The 20461-nt window shown below is 31.2% G+C and overlaps 1 protein-coding gene across 5 annotated transcripts in view; it reads right to left on the bottom strand.

The window, feature by feature from the left end:
- LOC100169177 (muscle M-line assembly protein unc-89) overlaps nt 1-20461 on the bottom strand; it is a 56056-nt gene that overhangs the window by 28857 nt on the left and 6738 nt on the right. For 4 of the 5 annotated variants that reach the window (XR_003839012.1, XM_008184935.3, XM_029487061.1 and 1 more), the window contains exon 3: nt 20065-20199. Coding sequence is in view for 4 of the 5 variants with exons in the window: in XM_008184935.3 (XP_008183157.1) it covers nt 20065-20199 (135 nt within the window). In the remaining variant the exon portion in view is untranslated. Of the gene's footprint in view, nt 1-16009; nt 16294-20064; nt 20200-20461 lie in introns of those variants that run through there. The other variant, XM_029487060.1, reaches the window with a different exon arrangement.

The following is a 20461-nucleotide window of genomic DNA, read 5'->3' as shown; positions in this document are numbered from 1 at the left end:
AACAATAATAATGCGTTGTGAAAATTTAAATCTGTCAAGCCAAATTCTTCCAGTTTTTTCTAGCTTATTGGTCTAAAAGTAATTTTTTTTTCATTGACTAGAGCCCTCTCCAGCCCTCTTAAGATTTATTTTATGAGACGGAATTCAAATATATTGAAAAATATTATAACAAACAAAATTAATGTTTAGATTGGTCAAATCTACATTAGTTTTAACTTTTGTCAAAACCGGCTGCAGCCTCCTTAATCATAATACGCAGTGAAACCCAGATAACTCGAGCGACTAAAAGTCAAATTTTCGATAACTTGAAGGAATACCTTCACGGCTTCACCCCTGCATTTCAACAAGTACACACAATTTTTTCTATGACTCAATTCTTTTTCGCCCCTGACCGATTCGAGTTATCGAGGTTTCACTGTATAAAAACCAGCTATATATCGTTCTACCTTCGACGGGAATCTAGAAAATAAATGCAGCTTTTCCGCTTTGTACGAAAACAAACCAAAACTACAGCAGCTTGAAAAAATTACCAGCCACCTCACAAATTACGCGTAGTCTCCCGTAAGTCTCTCGTGGAGGAATCTATATACATGCGGATGATGGCTTTCGGCCACGTGTTCCGCGTACAAATGACCGAGAAACGTGCTACATATTGGCACGCGGGTAAACGAAATGCACACACATACGCATTTATATAGAGGTAATGTTTCCATGCGCATACACACTATATATAGAGGTCAGCACGCCGTCAACAATAGGTATGCGTCATTAGTGTTGTTGTTGTCGGCCAATCGAAACTTTGCGGAAACCACAAGCCCCGAAAACCCTTACGAATTTGCCCAACATAGACAAAGCGAAAAAAAAATGAAAACAATATTCCATAATATTGTGTCAACCACCCCTTACTGATATAAGTATACATACATTTTTACGTCTTATTTTAGTGGTAGTAAGGGCAATTTGCTAAACTTTTTTTAGTCATCATCACTATAGGTAATCATTATAATATAAAGATAACAAATTACGTGATTTTGCAGCACGTAATTTTTTATATATTTTATGCATGTTTTTAAGTTAACTCGTTAATAATAATTTTAAACTACGTAATTGTAATTTGACTGATTTATACAATACTGCAGTATAATATGAATATGTAGTTAAAGCATATTTCTGTACGAACCAATTTTCAATTCACAATATTGTCAGAAGAAATTTTTTTGCCAATGGCCATTTCATCTTTTATATTAATTTTTTATACGAGAGTATCGTCAGTACCGCTCTCCGTTCAAGTCACCAAGCCAAAAAAATCTCAACTATAATATTTTAAACTTATTATACCTACTATATATTATACATTTGTACCTATAGATAATACGAAACATATATTATAAGAATGTCACCAATTCAGAGATGAAAGATAGAAGCAGGTACAACATATCAAATTGCCTATCATTGACGAAACTCTAAACATCTACAACACACTAAATTTTATCAAGGATACTAATTTATACAAAACTATTCAATAACAAAAAAAAATACAAATGTATATTTTATCTAGTTTTTAAGTCTTGCACTGTATTTTTTATGTATTTACCTCATTACCTATATATACTTAAACTTTTATATTAGTTTCATGTAATACACAAACCGTGGCCAATGATCTTTGTAGTCGAGGCCTTGTATGTAAAATAAAAAAATAAAAAAGATAATCAAAATATAGATAATAAATATATATATTCATTTTCTCGGTCTTTTTGTTTTTCATTTGCTGTTTCTTCGTTAATTGGCCAATTTTTCAGCGGTAGGTACATCTTATCTGCGGATGTCTACAGTTACTGCAACTTACTATAGTTATTGCAATAACATAATAATAATAATAATAATATATAGGTGCGCAGACGTATTGCCGTCGCGGGCGATTATCGAGCAGGCGCGCGTGACAAAATTCAAATGTTTTTCTTTGTTTTTATTGTCGACACGTCATAATATGTCCTAAGGTAGAAAGGTATCGATTTGTTTTTATCATTCAATTCTTTATCGTAGACACTGTTGTATAATATATACAGTATATAGTATATAGTATATAGTATACATATGGGTTAATCGATAAATCGCGACTTACATATTATTATATAGCATATACTATACAATATACGCCTATATATACTATCGTTATATAGCTTGCCACGGTAAAAATTATAATATTTACAACAATATAGCATAATATTATATCATCATCGTTATTTACTGTGTAAACGAGCGCGCGTATATAGTACTAGCTGTATTGTGCACTTGCTATATGTACACAACACCTAAGTGTAATAACGTAAAACTATCAGTTGATAATTAATCGACACATTATTTGTTACTCCGCCGTCGTCAACCGGTAATTATATAATAATGACGGTGATGATGATGTGGTGCCAATGATATAAAATTATGTATTATGCATACGCACTGCACTTTAGGTATACCTGGCTGTGGTTATAATACGATATACCTAATAACGTACCTACGCATCGCCGCGACGATTAAAAAAAAAAAACTACAATGTCGGACACACACGACGATAATATAATAATATAATATATTATTATAAAAACGATGATTATATAATATATTACGTGCGTAATCGATTACACGAGCGATATTATTATAATATAGGTAGGTATATGGTATACAATTCGCACATGCAAACGTTTCCGACACACCGCCGTCAGTCGGTGGTCCGAGTCCCGTTAAATAAAAGAACTCGGCCGTCGAAGCTGTTGTAGTCGTGCGCTGAATGCGCGTGGTGAGGGGCGCGGAGAGTCTTGCCCAAACACGGACGACGCGCAGACAACCGTCGTCGTCGTCGTCGTATACCGACATCGTTAATTTGTTCTACTTGCAGACGTTTTTGTTTATTCGTTTTTTTTTCTCCTCCTCGTCGCGGATTGTGCGGATTTCCGGCGCGATGACCACGACCACGGTAATGATATTATTATGGATATGCGCGCGCGCCGCGAAAGGATTAATATTATGTGTTTACGTGTTTAGGTAGACTGCTGCGAAGGTGTACAATATTATATACTACCTGAAGCTATTACTTGTTCAGTTGTTCGATATTTCACTGTTCCTAGGCACCATATACGCTACGTCTCCTTCGGCGTTATTTCGTGTCCGTACGCACAGCCGACACGAATTATCACGCCCAACGTCGCTTCAAAGAAAAATATGATAATCGCGCGAACATTGTTCGGACGATTTCGTGCGATGACGGGGCAATATGTTCTATTTTTTTTTTTAGTTTTTCTCCATAGATTCGTTATCAGTGCACGGATCATAATATTATGTCCCTCGGAGGGATTTTAACGCCCGCCGTCCGTTTGACGGGGCCACGCGGATCCTTGAAATATTCTCATCACGCACGCGCGTGTACCTATTACATAATCCTACATACACTAAAATAACATAATACTACATATTATTATTATTATTAAACGTTATTGTAAGTCGGTGAAAAAAATTTCGAAAAACAAAAAATTCAATTTTATTTTAATAATAGTAAAAGCAAAAAAAACAAAACGTGTAGATGACGAGTAGAAAGCGAGAGATGCTTTGTACAAATAATATGAATGGTGTCGCATTAGATATGCCCCGAATGTTATTATCCGTCGCTTATTATACGTACCTATACACGTGTTTTAAATTATAGGTACCAATAAATTAAATAAGAAACCGTGTCCGATTACTTCTGAATGGCTCACGATAATATTATACACTACTATATTTATTTGTTGTTTTTCTTTGAATAAATAGTGAACATATAATTATGTAACACAATATGATAACATCGCTAAACAGAAATATTTCGTTTTGAAAACAATGTAGTAGGTATACATAATATAAATACAAAATAGGTACGTAATACATATGTAGGTACAATACGACATATTGTGTATTTAGGTATAGGTATACATTCCGTTCGCTGAACAATTTTTGGACAACGATTTATCAAGGCAGTTATGTATATTTTAGATTTGTATATTATTACACATTTTATAATTAATAATTACTAACATATTATTAACGATTGAAAGCTTATCAATTATCAGCCTGGCGAGGGGTGGATCTGTAACGCGAAACATGTAAAATAACCATTACTCTATGAAAATAACATATTATAAATGATACACAGCGTCCCCGTTACATCTTATCAATTTCAATTGCCAATAGAGTTGTATAGAACTAAAGTTTATCAGTTTCTTTAAAATATGTATATAGGTACCGATTCATTGGCAAAGAATCTCATGACATGTGGAAAAATACATGGCTAAAATTGTCAACTAAGTTATACGAGATCAAAATAACCACCTATTTTTGACATTTCCCTGAAAAGTCAAAACATCACTAGAAAACAGAAGACAGTCATCACTCTTATTAGGATAGGTCATTTCCACATTACCCGCCAACACCTCATGAAAAGAGAAGAACAACCAATCTGCACCAACTATGGCACCCTACTAACACTTATTACGGAATGTCGGTGCCTCGAAAAGGAAAGGAGAGAATCGCTCCTGCCATATCCTTTCCGTAATCCTAGATCCAGGCCCATGCACCGTCAGAGCCTCTCTGCAATGCCTACACAAATCAACTCTGCTCAAAAAAATCTAAATATTAGGTATTTATAATTTTCATTTATTTTGTGCCAATTTTATTTAAATAATGTACAACTAATATGTATAACACTGTCTTGTAATTACAAAAACTTAATGATGGTCCAATAGGCAATAACCAATATATCATAATATAAATCCAATTTTGTAAAAATTTAAACTTAAATCGTGAATAATAAAATTTTCAGTATGTATTTTCAGTTTTTTAGATTGCTGTTACAATATCACCTTATACCACCTCATATATGAGGAAAAATATATTAAATATTCTCAAGTTTTTTAACATAGCACACATTTATTTTTATCGACATTATGTATAGATCAAAAAGTCAAAAATGTTAAATGTCTATAAATATCTTTAAAAAAGTCAATATATTTTGAAAATTATAACATGTCTAGAGAACGCTAATTTAAATATTTTATAAAATTTTCAAAGTATCTTGTATCTACCGTTATTCGTTTTTGAATCACAAGAAAATAACAAAATCGATTTTCTCAAAATTGGTGTTACGTAAATATTACTGCTTTACCGTAATCGTTTTTTTTCCATTTTCCCGATTATTCAGTATATTACAGGATACCTATGTTGATCCTCCAAAATAGTAAATACCAACCAGTTACAACCATCTAACAGAAATCATACTTGAAATTAAATGTTGAACCATTTTTTCAACTGTAAAAATAATTTTATTATACTACCGGCAGATTCATTGATCAATCTAAAAATGTCAAACATCCTGCGTATACAATAATATTAGTCATACATTTATGACTTATCAACGTCAATAGTTATTAAAATATAATGTTTAAGTGTCTAATAAGTAATAATTAATAATACGTTCACACGGAAAAACGGCATTAGTCGTCGTCAGCCTATATTTAATATGTAAATGTATCTAGGTACCTTCTATAGGTACTATAATGTAATAATATACTCGAAACACTCTTCGGTCACAGAACGCAACTAATAAAATATTCTGAATTATAAATTTAATTGCATAGGTATATAACGGATAGCTTCCAATACATAATATATTATTTTACTATTTTATTCTAATATTGTGTGTTTGCTTTTGCACGCATAAATATGCCATGATCTAAGAGCGCGGTTACAAGTAAGTGCCGACAGCGTGCGGTCATTATTATTATTATTATTATTATTATTATTATTGTACGTAGACAACAATGACTTGAAACGTGGACCTAGATAGTTATATATTATAGTAAATAATAAATAAATATATATATATATATATTTTTAATTTCCACTTAAGGATATATCGGAAATCCTGCGATATCTAATCACGGTATTGTCGAATATATTGTAAAAACGTGCATTTTTCAGGCAATATACCAGCTACTATCATAGACATTATAATATGAACTCGTGAGGAATTATTAAAAACTAAACAATTGACCATATGTCATATGACGTCTGCATGTGAGTTTTATTGTTATAATATATAATATATAGGTATACAATATATGTATATATAATATATTTTATAGCTTACACACCTACACGGCTACACATTTTGCATAAATATAACATTTTTTTTTTTGTCACCCAGTTATTATCACTTTCTAAAATTACCTTATTATATTATAATATTACTACTATTCTACTTTATGAAGGTAAAACTAAGAAGTCACAAAATCGACAATTTATTTAAACTCTTATTAAAAAAAATTGTACCTATGCATTTTTGTTTGAAATGCACAGTTATGCTAAAAAATAATTACTAGGTATATTGTAATTAAAATATATTTAACGAGTTATATTTTTTCACATTTCTGAAAATATTTTAAAAATATATACATTATATTATATATTTAATGACATATTATTTCAACTGTTGAAAACCATCTAAAATGGTAAATATATAAATACTAATTTCAAATATGAAAATAAAAATGTCTTGTCTTTCATATAAAAAATGTACGTACACAACTATTATAGATATAAAACATTAAAACCTATATAGAGAGTAGAGACGTTATATTGTGATTTATTTGCAATCGAATATTACATTTCCTCAATCATACATGTCAGCTGTCAACTGCGTTTTCAACTTATTTTCTATTTTACTTTTTGAATATTTGTTCTAGTTTTTAGAAATATGAGTTGTGGACACTTGTGGTTATATTATGTATCAATTCAATGGATTCATTAATCGAGTTCACATATGCACGTATACGATACAACGGTCAGTAGTCTATTTTGGCATCCTACGACAGTCGGAACTCCTACATTTTTTTTAAATTTTATATATCCTGTTTCAAATGAAAGAATAATTTATTAGTTTTTTTTCACTTATAAATAACAAAATTAATGAGTAATTGCACTATTTCATAATAATATAATGAGCTCGTTGAACACTATATTATATAATTTGTTAATAAATATTCATGAAATCTGTAGCGTAATGTAATTTATTAATAATTTGTAAATAAACTATCATTATAATAGAATTTATAGTTTTGAAAACATTTTGTTGTTGATCTTAATTTGAAATGTAGAAAATGTTTAAATCAAAATTAATTGAATTTAAAACAGTTACCTATTTAAAAAAATATAAAGTGCAATACTTAAAACTATAATATTATAATAGTATATATACTGGTAAGTAGTAATTTAAAAAGTACATGTGTTTTTTAATCACTCGGGGGCACGATTATTTTGTATTTGGTTCTTGTTTATTGGCCATATAATTTTTTTTTTTTTTTTTAATGGCCAAAAATATATAACACTACCAAGACAGTATACTATTTTCATTTGGTTTATTTAATAATATTAACAAATTTATAAGTAGGTACCTATACATAATATTATTATGAAGTGAATCTGACATCTGAAACTCAGTGCTGCCAAAGTATGAAAATTAGTGATACCTTTATCCTTTAACTATAGGTATTATAAAATAAAATGTTAAAACTCCTCGCATATATTTGAATAAATGTTTGCACAAATGTAGAGTAAATAGTCAGGCGCAAAGATTAATTTAAAATTGGATGGTTTCGTGAAAAAAAACTTAATAAACATATTTTATTATGATAGTACCAATTTATTCGTACATTCAGTATAAGCGATAATATATAATGCCAAACTAAAAAAAAAATTTTCGAGATGTACCTATAAGTTCTTACGGGAAATATAAAACCACTGTGTTCGCACAATAAAATATAGGTACACAGTACACACGTCATATACATATTATACACTTTACCTATATACCTGTTATACTTAACGTCGATACTCGCGTATACCTAACGACGAAAAGAAGTCGTCCGGTATATGGAAGTCTCGGGTCTTACCGTATACCTCTATTCCCCTATACCTACACATCACATACGTCTCGCGAAGAGCTCGTATTAGGTATACGCATATAGTACCCATATATCGGTGGCAGTGTAACGAAGCATCCGGTGTCGATGTTTGGTGAGTTAATAATTATTACTCCGACGAATATGACGATATATAGGTAGGTTTATATATCGACCATTGCAGATAATATTACGTGACTCCGGGTCACGGTTCTTGATTTGGTCATCCTGCCAGTAAGTTGTACCTGCAGTTAAGCGATTTTCTTCTCGCGGACGTCCGTGAATAATAATTCATCATAATATAATTATTGTCGAGCACCACTGCTGTGGTCTACCTATATTATAATATCAAGGTTGAAATATACAATAGGTTATTGCATGTATAGGTACGATATATATACCCCTTATCCGTCGAATATCTCATGATAAAAACAAAAATTTCAGCGTAAAGGGATAGCCAATAATGATCTGGTACATATTTAGCAAAATCGATATCTGTGATATCCCTTTACGCAGCCATTTTTTATCTGATGATAACAATCCGAACTTATATAATATTTTATGTAATTACCTATTTAATATTATTTCAACTATAGTCTATAAGACAAATCCCGAGGAAACATGAGAGATCGTGATTACAATACCAACGCTGTAATTATTAGGTTTTGTTTAGCAATTATTTTGAAAACCATAGACCTAACACTGTATAATATCATTATATTATAGGTATTATTGATATAATATACGTAAATATAGTATGCGCCGATAATGTCATAAACGAATTCTGTACCACGTTAAATATTACATACGATCACCACTTGTTAAATGTCAACATATAAGTACATCTTTGTAGTTGTTTAATATAATATATCATACACATAATATAGTATAAAAATATAATATATTTAGGTACTATTTAGACGGCTGATGGCAATAAAACTTTATTTGTCAGGAATCTTTCAATCAATTCAAAATTAAAAAATTTAAAACATGTGACAACCGAACGATATTCTGAGCTTGATTATTATACTATTTTATTATGGTGTGTCCTGTATACACGAACGATAGTTTTCGATTGCGATAAGATATATCGCATTTCGATTTTTACTACTGTAAAAATTTAAATGGTTCATCAGTAGACAGCAGCTATAGTATTTATAATGTCTAAAATTGTAATCATTAGCCCACGTGATTTCAGATTCTATTTTTTATTTTATTATATTGACGTTTTACGTAGGTTCATATTATTGCATGTCCACCTGAACACGCACACGTTGTCCACTTTTCAAATATTCATCCGGCTAAATCCATAGGAGCAGATTCGAATTTAGAGTGTGGTTTTTAGTGTAAAAAATAAACTTAAAAAATAATATTAACTTTAGTAGCAACCGAAATTCTTGTAGTTTCTTGGTGGAAAATAATAAATTGTCACGGTATCTGATTTCACTTTTTAAGTATTATAATATGAGTTGAAATCGTTGAACAATTACTACGAATACTGTCATTGTTACTAATTGTTACTAATTTCAATTACTAATTGAACAGTAATAGGAAGATCGACGTATCTTACAAATCGTATAATATTTCACAAATAACAGACGAAAATCATTTAAGTACAGCTAGTGTAGGTACACAATACGTCAATATAATATCAATATAAATATTTTATATGCCATAATATATTACAATTTTAAAAACATTTTTCTATTTTTCATGACTCGATATTATTATATTGGTACAATTAATATATACTGTCCGGTGTCAAATTAAAACAATTTCTGCACATATTATTATTGTTAAGGTATATATTTTTTCGGCCATTACTCGTGAGTCGTATTGCAATTGTTAATGCATTTCACAAGGCCTTCTTCTTGGTGATAACCTGTATGCACTATACAGAAATAAACATATTATATTTGATAATTAATAATTACCTACTATTAATATTTATATAAATTATATCTTCCCGAATTCTACCTCTATAATGGTGGCAAAAGTGAAAATCCCCGTGAAAATCATTATTTCAAACTAGATACATTGATATTGTGTATATTATGTTATATATGTTTTCTAAATAGAAATGTTTCATTATACTTCGACAGTGAAGAATATATAAAACCGAGTGCCAATAAATAGATACTTGAAATCCAATATACTATCTCGACACACGGTATAAATTAAAATAGTATTATATAAATGGGATGTTAGGTATCTGGTATACCCTTTGAATTTTGATACACTTGAATGATTGGCCAATTTTCTCGTCGAGATGTTGCACGCAGACGATTGTTTTGTACAGATACCGTTTCAACCGGTTTTTAAACACTCAATGTATACATTAGAGACATCCAGTTAAAATATTTTTTTTATCGATTTCCATACGGACGGTTATTTTTATATTTTTACATCCAATACAGCAAATATTAGTGTACCAGATTGGGGACCTGGGGTATTGCCATCATGTGGTTACTTTTTGTGTACTTATTTCAGACCTTATAGTGTCCTTTTGGTGGTGGACAGTGACTAGCCAGCAGTATAGAGGCTATAATTTTTACAATACAACTAAGACATAACAAAACTTCGTGTTCTACATTTCATGGTCCAGACTGTTGTCATAATAATTCATTGATCGTGTAAATAAATGGTTTACAATATAAACTCCAAACGAGTCAAATGTAATCCTTCATGAGTGTTATTACCTACAATCGTATATGCACATGTATTTTATAGCATATAACGTATACCATAAAAATCTAAAGTTTCGTTTATATACTACACCGAGAAATCAGACAATACAATAGTATGTATTCAGAGACTTATATTTTATTATATATATATTATTTATTAAATTTACATATTAATTCTATCTCATACGTTAAAACCTTACAACCGCTAAATTCAAATAAAAATGTTATAGAAAACATTCATAATTTTTCAGACAAATACGATATTTAAAAAGAAAAAATTACTGAAAATACTAAATGTATTAAGCGATACTCATAATATAACTAAAATACATTTTCTCAACAGCTGAAATAGGTGTACATTTATATACATACTAAAAGTTGTTATTATGCATTTTATATATATATATACAATTCATAATAATTTAAATAATAATATTTTATCCATAAATAAAATAATATTCCAATGATAATGAAAGTAATAACAACGTGAAAATATTGTACAATAAATAATATGTAGGCTTAATTGCCCCTCGATGGCAATATAACAGTGACTTATCCCATAAACGTTTTACACCTACTTGCGGTCACAGACTATAATTTAAAGAAGAATATATATTATAATGTAAGATTTTAAATGACATTTTTTGTTTAGGCATATATTTCAAAATACAATCAAAACTACATCTTACAGTTATTTTTAACGGAAGTGGTTAAGATAAACAAACTATTTTTTTTTTACTATAGATGCAAACTCTTTATTGATGTTGTATGATTTAAAAAATGTAATTCACTAAATGCAAGTAGTACTTTATTCAAATTATATTGTGGTTCTTTGTTTTTTTCAGCTTTACTAATTATATTATTTATATATATATAAAGAAAACATTTAAAAATTATATATTATAGGTACACACCATATCGAATATTAGCAGTTATGTTGAATATAATATATGAACAAATTAGATATGAAGTGAAATTAAATAATAAATAATATTTTGTAATGTTGTACTTATATATTTTCCAACCTATAAAGTATCAATATAATACAACATTTTTGGTTACTTGTACATATTTTTTAACAGTGAGACCTAAAAAGCCGAGACATTTTTTTTTCGTGTACTGCATGTGCAGCTGTTCCTATTGATTTAGAGTCGAACCTACGTTATATTCTATTTAAAAAACGACCATTAATTTGCTATATGAATTTCCATAATATTATATACTTTACATTTATGTGCAATAGTAATGATAATGACAATTTAAAATACACACTAACACATGTAGAAAAATTGTCAAGTAATGTATGTATATTGTATATGACCTCGACAAATATGATCAAAAATCGCACACACGACACACGTCATTTGTTGGCAACGCACAATCGGAGAATTCATATTATCCGTAATAGTCTATTGTTTTATGCTCCAAGTGTGTAGGCTTATTAATGGGGTCTATGACATGTAGTGTTTGGACAATTTGTAATAATATAATCTTAGTTCAAAAAAATTGAAATACCTATAAAATATCTTTAATTTATAGCTATTTTATCACAAGATGTATAATAATCAGTAATAATCAAAAAATAACAAACAATTTATTTAATTTGGAATAGAAATCAACAAAAAATATTATGTTCTATTCTGAAACAAAACGTAAGTATTGGGATATACCTAAATAGGTGGGTCGTGGGTATCGGTAATACTAATACTTATTCAATACCGTTTTCTGGAAGCTATTATACGTTTTGATAAACGTATTATTTTTACTTTTTCAATGCTCTGTTATACTTCCTTACTAACATAAAAAATATTTTACAGCATGCGTTTCAAAATTTAAATAATATAAAATGTGTTAGAAAAATAGCATAGATATTGTTTATGAAAAAAAAAATTGTTTCAATAATAATATAATTTATCACGATTTAATTTAAATAGCCAAATATTATGAAATTAAATTCACATATTATTATTATTACGATAATAAATAAATTATATTTATAGTTATTCACGAAGTATTATGTCAAGTTCACATTAATTTCACTCAAACGCATAGCGTATGGTAGACGCAATTTTTTTTCAATTTTCTGGGTCATTGATGATGATGTATGTATGTATGCCTGCAGTCTGTCTTCCACGCTGTAGTTTATTACGTAGGTATGGCAATATATGAAATATTTCATTAACTATACTGAACAAAATATTTTTTTTGTCATCACAATAATTTAACGTGTATAGACTATACACGCTTTAATTATATGTGCACAAAATTGTTCATATATAATTTTATGAATATTAACCACGTAGTTATTTCTAAAAATTCTTCAATCTTATTACTTATTTTTTTCTGTTTTTAATCAACATTTCATCAAATGGAATTTATGACTACTATTGCTCGTATTAACTCAATACTACATCTGCCAAAGCACAAAGTTTTGATAAGAAATAAAAACCAATATTAGGCATTACACGTAGAAATAATAAATATCCCTTTTGAGTTATTACAATATTACATACACTAAAATAATATGTAATAATATTACCTATGTACTCGCTATAATATATTTTGGTTATCAGTTAATAATAATTTTAAAAAATATTCCATAATTTGTACTAAGATACCGTACGCATGCAGTAATACAATATTATAATATACACTTAGATATCCGAAAGCACTTAATATTGCTATATGAATGAACTCGACATGCATCCTCCACACGACGGAAAAAGAACATATTGTTCCGATGTGCGGTCTGGTGTACGTTGATTCCTTCTATTTTTACATTTTTCTTTTTATTGCAGCGTTTATATTATTCGCGGTTGAAATCGGGCAGCAGGCGCGAACTCCTGCTGCTGCAAGCTGAGATATATTCTAAAAATACGGAACATCGCATGCCAACAAATTAGGTGAAATGCAAAACGCTGCAATCCCGCGCTTCAGAATAATATCGCCTCACTCTCGAGTTTCATATATTACTATCGCGATATACGATGGTACAGTCGATACACGAGTAGGTAAGTACCACCGATCATTATAAGAACCTATATAGGCACAAAAAAAGAGACGGACGAAGAAGAATCTTATCCGCGAGAAATCTATTTTTCGAGACTATAATAATATGATTTATAGAGAAAAAATTTCGATCTGACCGCGGCGACGTTTTCGTATGACCTGCAATACCTATATATATGTAATATGTATTATACTTGGAGACTGCAGTAGACGACGGCGACTAATGATATTTCACTGACTTTCATTTCCGCCATGCCCAAAATAGGAATCGCAGCGCCGGGACAACATTCTTCGATGAATTTGTCCAGCAATACATATTATGCACGTCGAGCGGGAAGACAATACGCGCACGTTCTAACCCTTTGGATGCGGAACGATAGTCGCGAGGGGGAAAGCGTACGGCTCGGCGGTGTAGTTTTACGGATCCGCAACTGTCGCAAAGGTTTCAAATATTTTTTACGTGAAAAATTATCATGACAGTTACAGTAATAAAAAGAAAAAAAATCATAGCTCGCCACTCGCAATATATTATTTCATATTTGTTCCTCTACGAAAAAAATCTCTCAATCATAAAATAAAATAATATGTTCTTGTTAATAAGAAACCGTGACAACGAAAACTTTACGAAAAATCACTCAGTAACAAGTAGGTGTATCCAGCCCAAAATCGTATTAATGTTAAAAAAAAAATGCTACCTAGCCCGTCGATCGTGTAATATAATTATAATATTATAATGATTCACTATAATATGTATCATAATGTATATTTCAATGTTGACGAAATGTACGGCATGTACCGAGTGGCGTATTTTCTTATCACGCGAATGAGTGGTAAAATATGGCAAACGGGCGGAAAACAGGTTGTTCGCCCCTGGGCACGTATGTATATTACATTATTATTATGTGAGCTGTGGAACCCCGACAACCCCCCCTCCCCTTACACACACTACCCGCCACCGAAGTGTGGAGGGATTTTTGTTTGGCCGGGCCGGCGACGCGTCATGGTGCATTTATACACTAATATGAGTTATGACCTATAATATACGTGGAACGGATCCAGATGTCTTCCGCGGTCCGATTGTGCTCTGCGAAGTGCGAGTAAACGACTCGCGTATGTATTACTCATATTATATGTATATTGTATATTTTATTAAAATTCAATATTGTCGGAAAGCACATTATTCGCGTATAATATCATATCGGTAATGGTCGGTTTTCAGTATACAGGAGTACCCACAGGACGTGCTAAAGCGTGACTATAATATAATCTATAATACGTGCACCATCGAATTGCTGAAAAGTACTCGTCTTTTTCTAACACGACGAAATTTGTTGCTAAACGCCCGGGAATGGTGCATTGTTTTAATAGTGTTCGTTTGAAATTATCTCAATAGGTATCTCATGTTATATAAATAAAAAACACAATATAACAATATAGGTTTCCTTATAATATCCACACTTAAATTTCAAATTATAAATATCATCATCGTAATAATATTATATAGGTAGTATAGGTACACAGCATACGCAATAATAAAAAAAATATGTACCATATGTACGGTAGTATCTATGGCTGGCTAATAAAAAAAACCTATTCGCGAAACTCGGCTGAACGATTAAACTTATTTTTACGAAGCACGCGCGTAGACTGAGAAAATTTGTTATAATCGTCGTAATCAATTAGTAGTAGGTGCCGATAATATAATATCAGTCTAAACAATTTGGTAGGTGATAAATTATTCGCTCGCGTTTAATAAAAAAAAAATTCTAAGAATAAACGTGATTAAACCTGAATAATACTGCACACTCGTGCTATCGTAGTAATTATATTATTCGTACGTACTAAAATATAATATAATGTCAATTATATCACAGACAATATGTGAGCTCCGACGCCTTTATACAATCGTTTATTCGATGCTTCGGCGTGACGACTAATCGCGTGCCGATTTCGAACTTTTATATTATACAATTATAATGAATAGATACGTGTCGCCGCGTCGTAAGTTGCGCTGGACACGAACTTCGCGGTGGGTCTTTTGGTTTTTTTTTTTTGTTTCGTTTGGGGGGTGTTTGTCAAAAAACAGCGGGGCGATTTCCACGAACAACGTTCACAACAACAACAACAACAACAACATCAACAACGATATAAACCAATTATCTACGTCACATCGGCTATCCGATCGGCTCCTATACATAGAGAGACTCGACGGGTGGCCACCGCGGTGGGGTTCGACAATAACGATAGATAATAATATGAAGCAGCGAGGGTGGGTGCCCGACCGAGAACGTCTTTATAACGTACAAGTCATCGTAACGGCGTGTGGCGTACCTGTAATAGGGCTATGACGATCCTGGTGGCGCCACTTCGGACGGCTATTGTGCTGACGGTGGTGGCCGGCGGCCGGGAGTCGCGGTCCATCCCGCGCCGGCTGCGTTAATATTATTTTCCACCCGTTCGCGGTTAAACGTCGCGGCCGTTGTACACGCGCGCACGCGGGTCAGATAACGTCGTCGCGTTGCTCGGGGGGAACGTTGTTGTGGCGGCGGCACCTGACGCGAGCAGAGGGGACACACGCGACACAACCGATCGGTCCACCGGCTTCGGACTGACTGCACGCGCTCGAGATGACCACAGAGTCGTGTCGTCGCACCCACCCCGCCCGTCCACTTACCGACGCACGACGCGACCACTTGGCCGCCGCCGACACCGCTGCCGGTTGTTGTCGGTTTATCGCTCTCTCGTCTCGCGGTACGGTCTCGCGCGACTCTCGTAATATTATTATTATTGTTTCGCGCCGCTACCGTCCGCGGCTGACAATATGCCTATTGCCTAGGTACCTAGGTACGATTTTTTTTCGATTTTATACAGGATCTTGTGGAAAGATGAAAAAAATTAACGTCAAACCGCGGCCGGGATACTCGTCCGACATGGCAGATCGCCTCACACCGGCTGGTATGCTTTGTCTGTCGCGAAATATGTGAAAAATCAAAACTCGTTTGGTCCGAGAAAAATAAAACGATAGGTTCAATTCAATATTTTGATACATTGGAATGTGTGTTCAGACCGACAAATATTCCGCGACACTTGTCGTCTCGTTATATGATCTAACACGCGTTGTAAGGAACACGAATAACAATTTTTCGAAACATTATCGGAAACGCACATCTTGCTTGGGCGTGATATACATAATATATAATAAAATAATAATATACATCAATATATATTATACACTGCACGGTTTTGTAAATTTTGAGTGATAAAACAGAATCATATTAATATGTTTCATATTTTGTAATTATTCGTTTGTAAAATAATTGAAAATATATTAGGTATATTATAATACGTAAATAACATGCATAAATGCATAATATAGATAGGAATGTAGGTAACACATAATTTAATTTAATAAATACAAATATCATGTTCCTATTTGTCTACTACCTATTGGCTATTACCTAGTTATTGATAAATTATCAGCAATTTAACGCAGTACGTTGTGGCCTGTGGGTTATTCGGGTCGCATGACTGTGTGACGGACACAAATGCGTCTTGCGCAACAATCATACTTAAACATCCTTTGATGTTCGTTAGAATACCGACAGCGTTCACCGAATATACGCGCTCACGCTCACCAAATGATTCAGTATGTTACGCAAAGATAACTAAAAATTAATCTAATCAAGTATCAAAGATAATTGAATAACATTTATCAAGTTAAAAATAAGATAATAATTAATTTTACAATTTCGTGTTTTATCTGTTTGACTTTTTTCAATAATTTGAGTTTTTAAATAAAAATAAATTACATACAATATAGTTGTTTATAGTAATATTGCAACTTAGTTAGCTTAGTTTATATCTTTAATATAATATTATATTATATAGCTTTTCGTTTAACTGTACATAATTTTTCAATAATAATTTAATATATTATTATAATTTATAATTACTTAATTCAAAATTCAAAATACATTGTTTATGATAATACATTGAGTACCTATTGATACGAAACCTAACTGTGGTTGTTCGAGACATTTATGTGCAACAATGATACTCGAAAAGTTATACTATTGTTAGATGTTTTCTTTTGTAGATTTTAATGAATATTATATAACATAGAATACTATGCAACTTTATTATTTGAGTGACACGTTATATTTATAGATATTCATTTAAGCAGAATGTTTGAGATCGTATTCACATTTTTTATGTTTTTTTTTATTACAAACAGTACTAACTTACTAACTAATCCAAAATAACCAACTATAGTACAGTAATAATATTATATAGCACGTGAACAAACAAAATAATAAAATGTATAATATACTCACATCGACACTAATCACTAATCAGTAATAAGTAGTGACCCTAACAGTTAATTCTTAGTTAAAAAAAAATAATAATAACAGTAATTTATTCATTTAAAAATAATCAAAAAGATAAAAGTAATTTACTGCACCAAAACTGTAAAAAAAAATACGAGAAACCCCTAAACTACAGTAGAAATATGTAATGCTTGTTATATATTATGTAATTATTATTTTGACCTACAAAATTTAGAATATGGTTATAAGTTAGGTATAGGGGGTATAGCTAATATCGAACATTTTATCTTTTTAAATATCGAATTTATTCGTTACATACCTAATTATATACATGATAAAATATAAAAACAGCAATTATGCGTATAATAGAGGTAATACAATTTTCTTATCTACAAAACGTCTTATATATAAGTTAAAATATTATGTAGCCAATCGAATTTCAAAAAGCCAAACCAAATCCGCTTACTGATCTATAAAAGGTTAACCTTAACGGGACTACAACGCAACTATGCTTTTAATAGACGAAGCGAATGCGAGGCCCAGATCAACAAGTCACTATAGTGATGACGCCATGGCGGAATTCGGAAATAAACGGAAATACGACGCCTACAACGAAACTGATGGGTTTTCGATCGATGAAGTGGGCGCATGGATCTAGAAATGGAAATAAATTATAATCATAATACCAAGAAGTCCTGTCCCGAGAAATTGCCTACCACCTATGCGGTAGCAGTTTAAGAAACCAATAACATAAAAGTGTTATAAGACCCGTCTAGACCGGGAACTGCCCGAGGCCCGACGCCGTTTAACTAAAAAAGTTAGAGAATCCAGGGACGCGCACGGGGTCGTTGCATCTATTTTCCGCGTTTGGTCGGTTAAGTTCGCTGTAAGTGTAGCACGCTAAAACCCACAAACCACATTATGATGGGCCCTAGCGAGAAGGCGGCCTTACAGGCCACTGCCCACTACTCCGTAAATTTCTACAGGAGCATTAACTACTGCTTAATGCTTACTCAATTTATTGCTTGTATATACATTATAATATTATAATATGTTGTATTTAAATTAAAATAGTATTCAAACCAATTTATGAATTCTGACATCATTCGTAATGGAGTGAAGTCACTCATCGTAGTTATAGATCAGGAAACATCAAAGGTATTTAGCAAAACTATGCTTAATAATAGAATTAATATAATTTGATTTATATTTTTATGTTTATTTATTGATATCACTTTTTTTAATAATGTATGACTACATTCAGTACAATTTTGTATCAAATATTGATTTTATTTATCATACAAAGTGTCTATTTTATTTTTAACACAAAACCGTAGACATCCTTGGCTAGAAGTTTAAATGATTTATAATTTTTAAGAAAATTTATAGATAATATATTATAACAATAGTTTATTTTTATATTCTATATTAATTTGCGTAATATGTTTATAATTCTAACCTTTATTATGATTTTACGTTTTTAAGTTTTTACTATGAAACGTTAAATGAGTCATTTTTATATACTTAGAGCAATATATCTTTTTTTAAATATTTCGTGTAATTTCAATTTGGCTGTCACCTGATTACGTATTGATAGGATGACGACTGTCGACTCTGGTATACCGACATACCGTATACACAATCAAGCTTAAACATCAAATAGAATTATAACAGCAATACATTTTATTTTTTATTTTTAGAATAATACAATTACAAGTTCTATACATATCAATATATAATCAATATGTTTTGAATGATTCGATTACATATAATAAATATTAATAATTTCATGTGAAGTCTATCTGTGATCTACTGCAGTTTTTATGTAATGAACTGTACCAACACGTACACTTGTAAAGTCTCACCATCGAAGTCATAAATATTAACGATGTAATTAAAAAATAAAACAATAAAATAACTATTATAACCCTAACGTATAACTAATTCCTTGACCTTTTCTTAGATGCATCCGTCACAGAAATGCAATTAAATAACTAATAAATGAACGCTTTGAAATGTACTGCGAAATGTTGGGATAAAAATAAATTATGTACTTACTTTAGGCTGTTTTTCAGTTCGCAGTATTGGCGTATCTTTATAAATATATTCACTAGTTTCCACACATCCTCGAACAGGCGAAAGCATTAATTTTCTAGTCTGCAACACTTCTCGGACGACAGTGTCCGTATCAAACTGAAAAATGATAACTCAAAAGTCAAAATATTCAAAGGAACACTCTAACACTAAATATTACACCGTTAACACTTTTACTATATATCATAATATAAACAAATTATGTAATTATTAAGTATTAATTGTTAAGGATCGTTTATAAAATAAATCTATTATAAGTTTATCAATACGAGTCATTTCTTATGATCTTTGCATGCTTAGGATATTTGGTAAGTTATTCTACAATAAACATTTTACTAATATGTAAATTTTGATTAATTTA

The sequence above is a fragment of the Acyrthosiphon pisum genome, chromosome A1, assembly GCF_005508785.2.
Source record: "Acyrthosiphon pisum isolate AL4f chromosome A1, pea_aphid_22Mar2018_4r6ur, whole genome shotgun sequence".
NCBI lineage: Eukaryota > Metazoa > Arthropoda > Insecta > Hemiptera > Aphididae > Acyrthosiphon > Acyrthosiphon pisum.
This window is presented reverse-complemented; position numbering and strand designations above follow the sequence as displayed.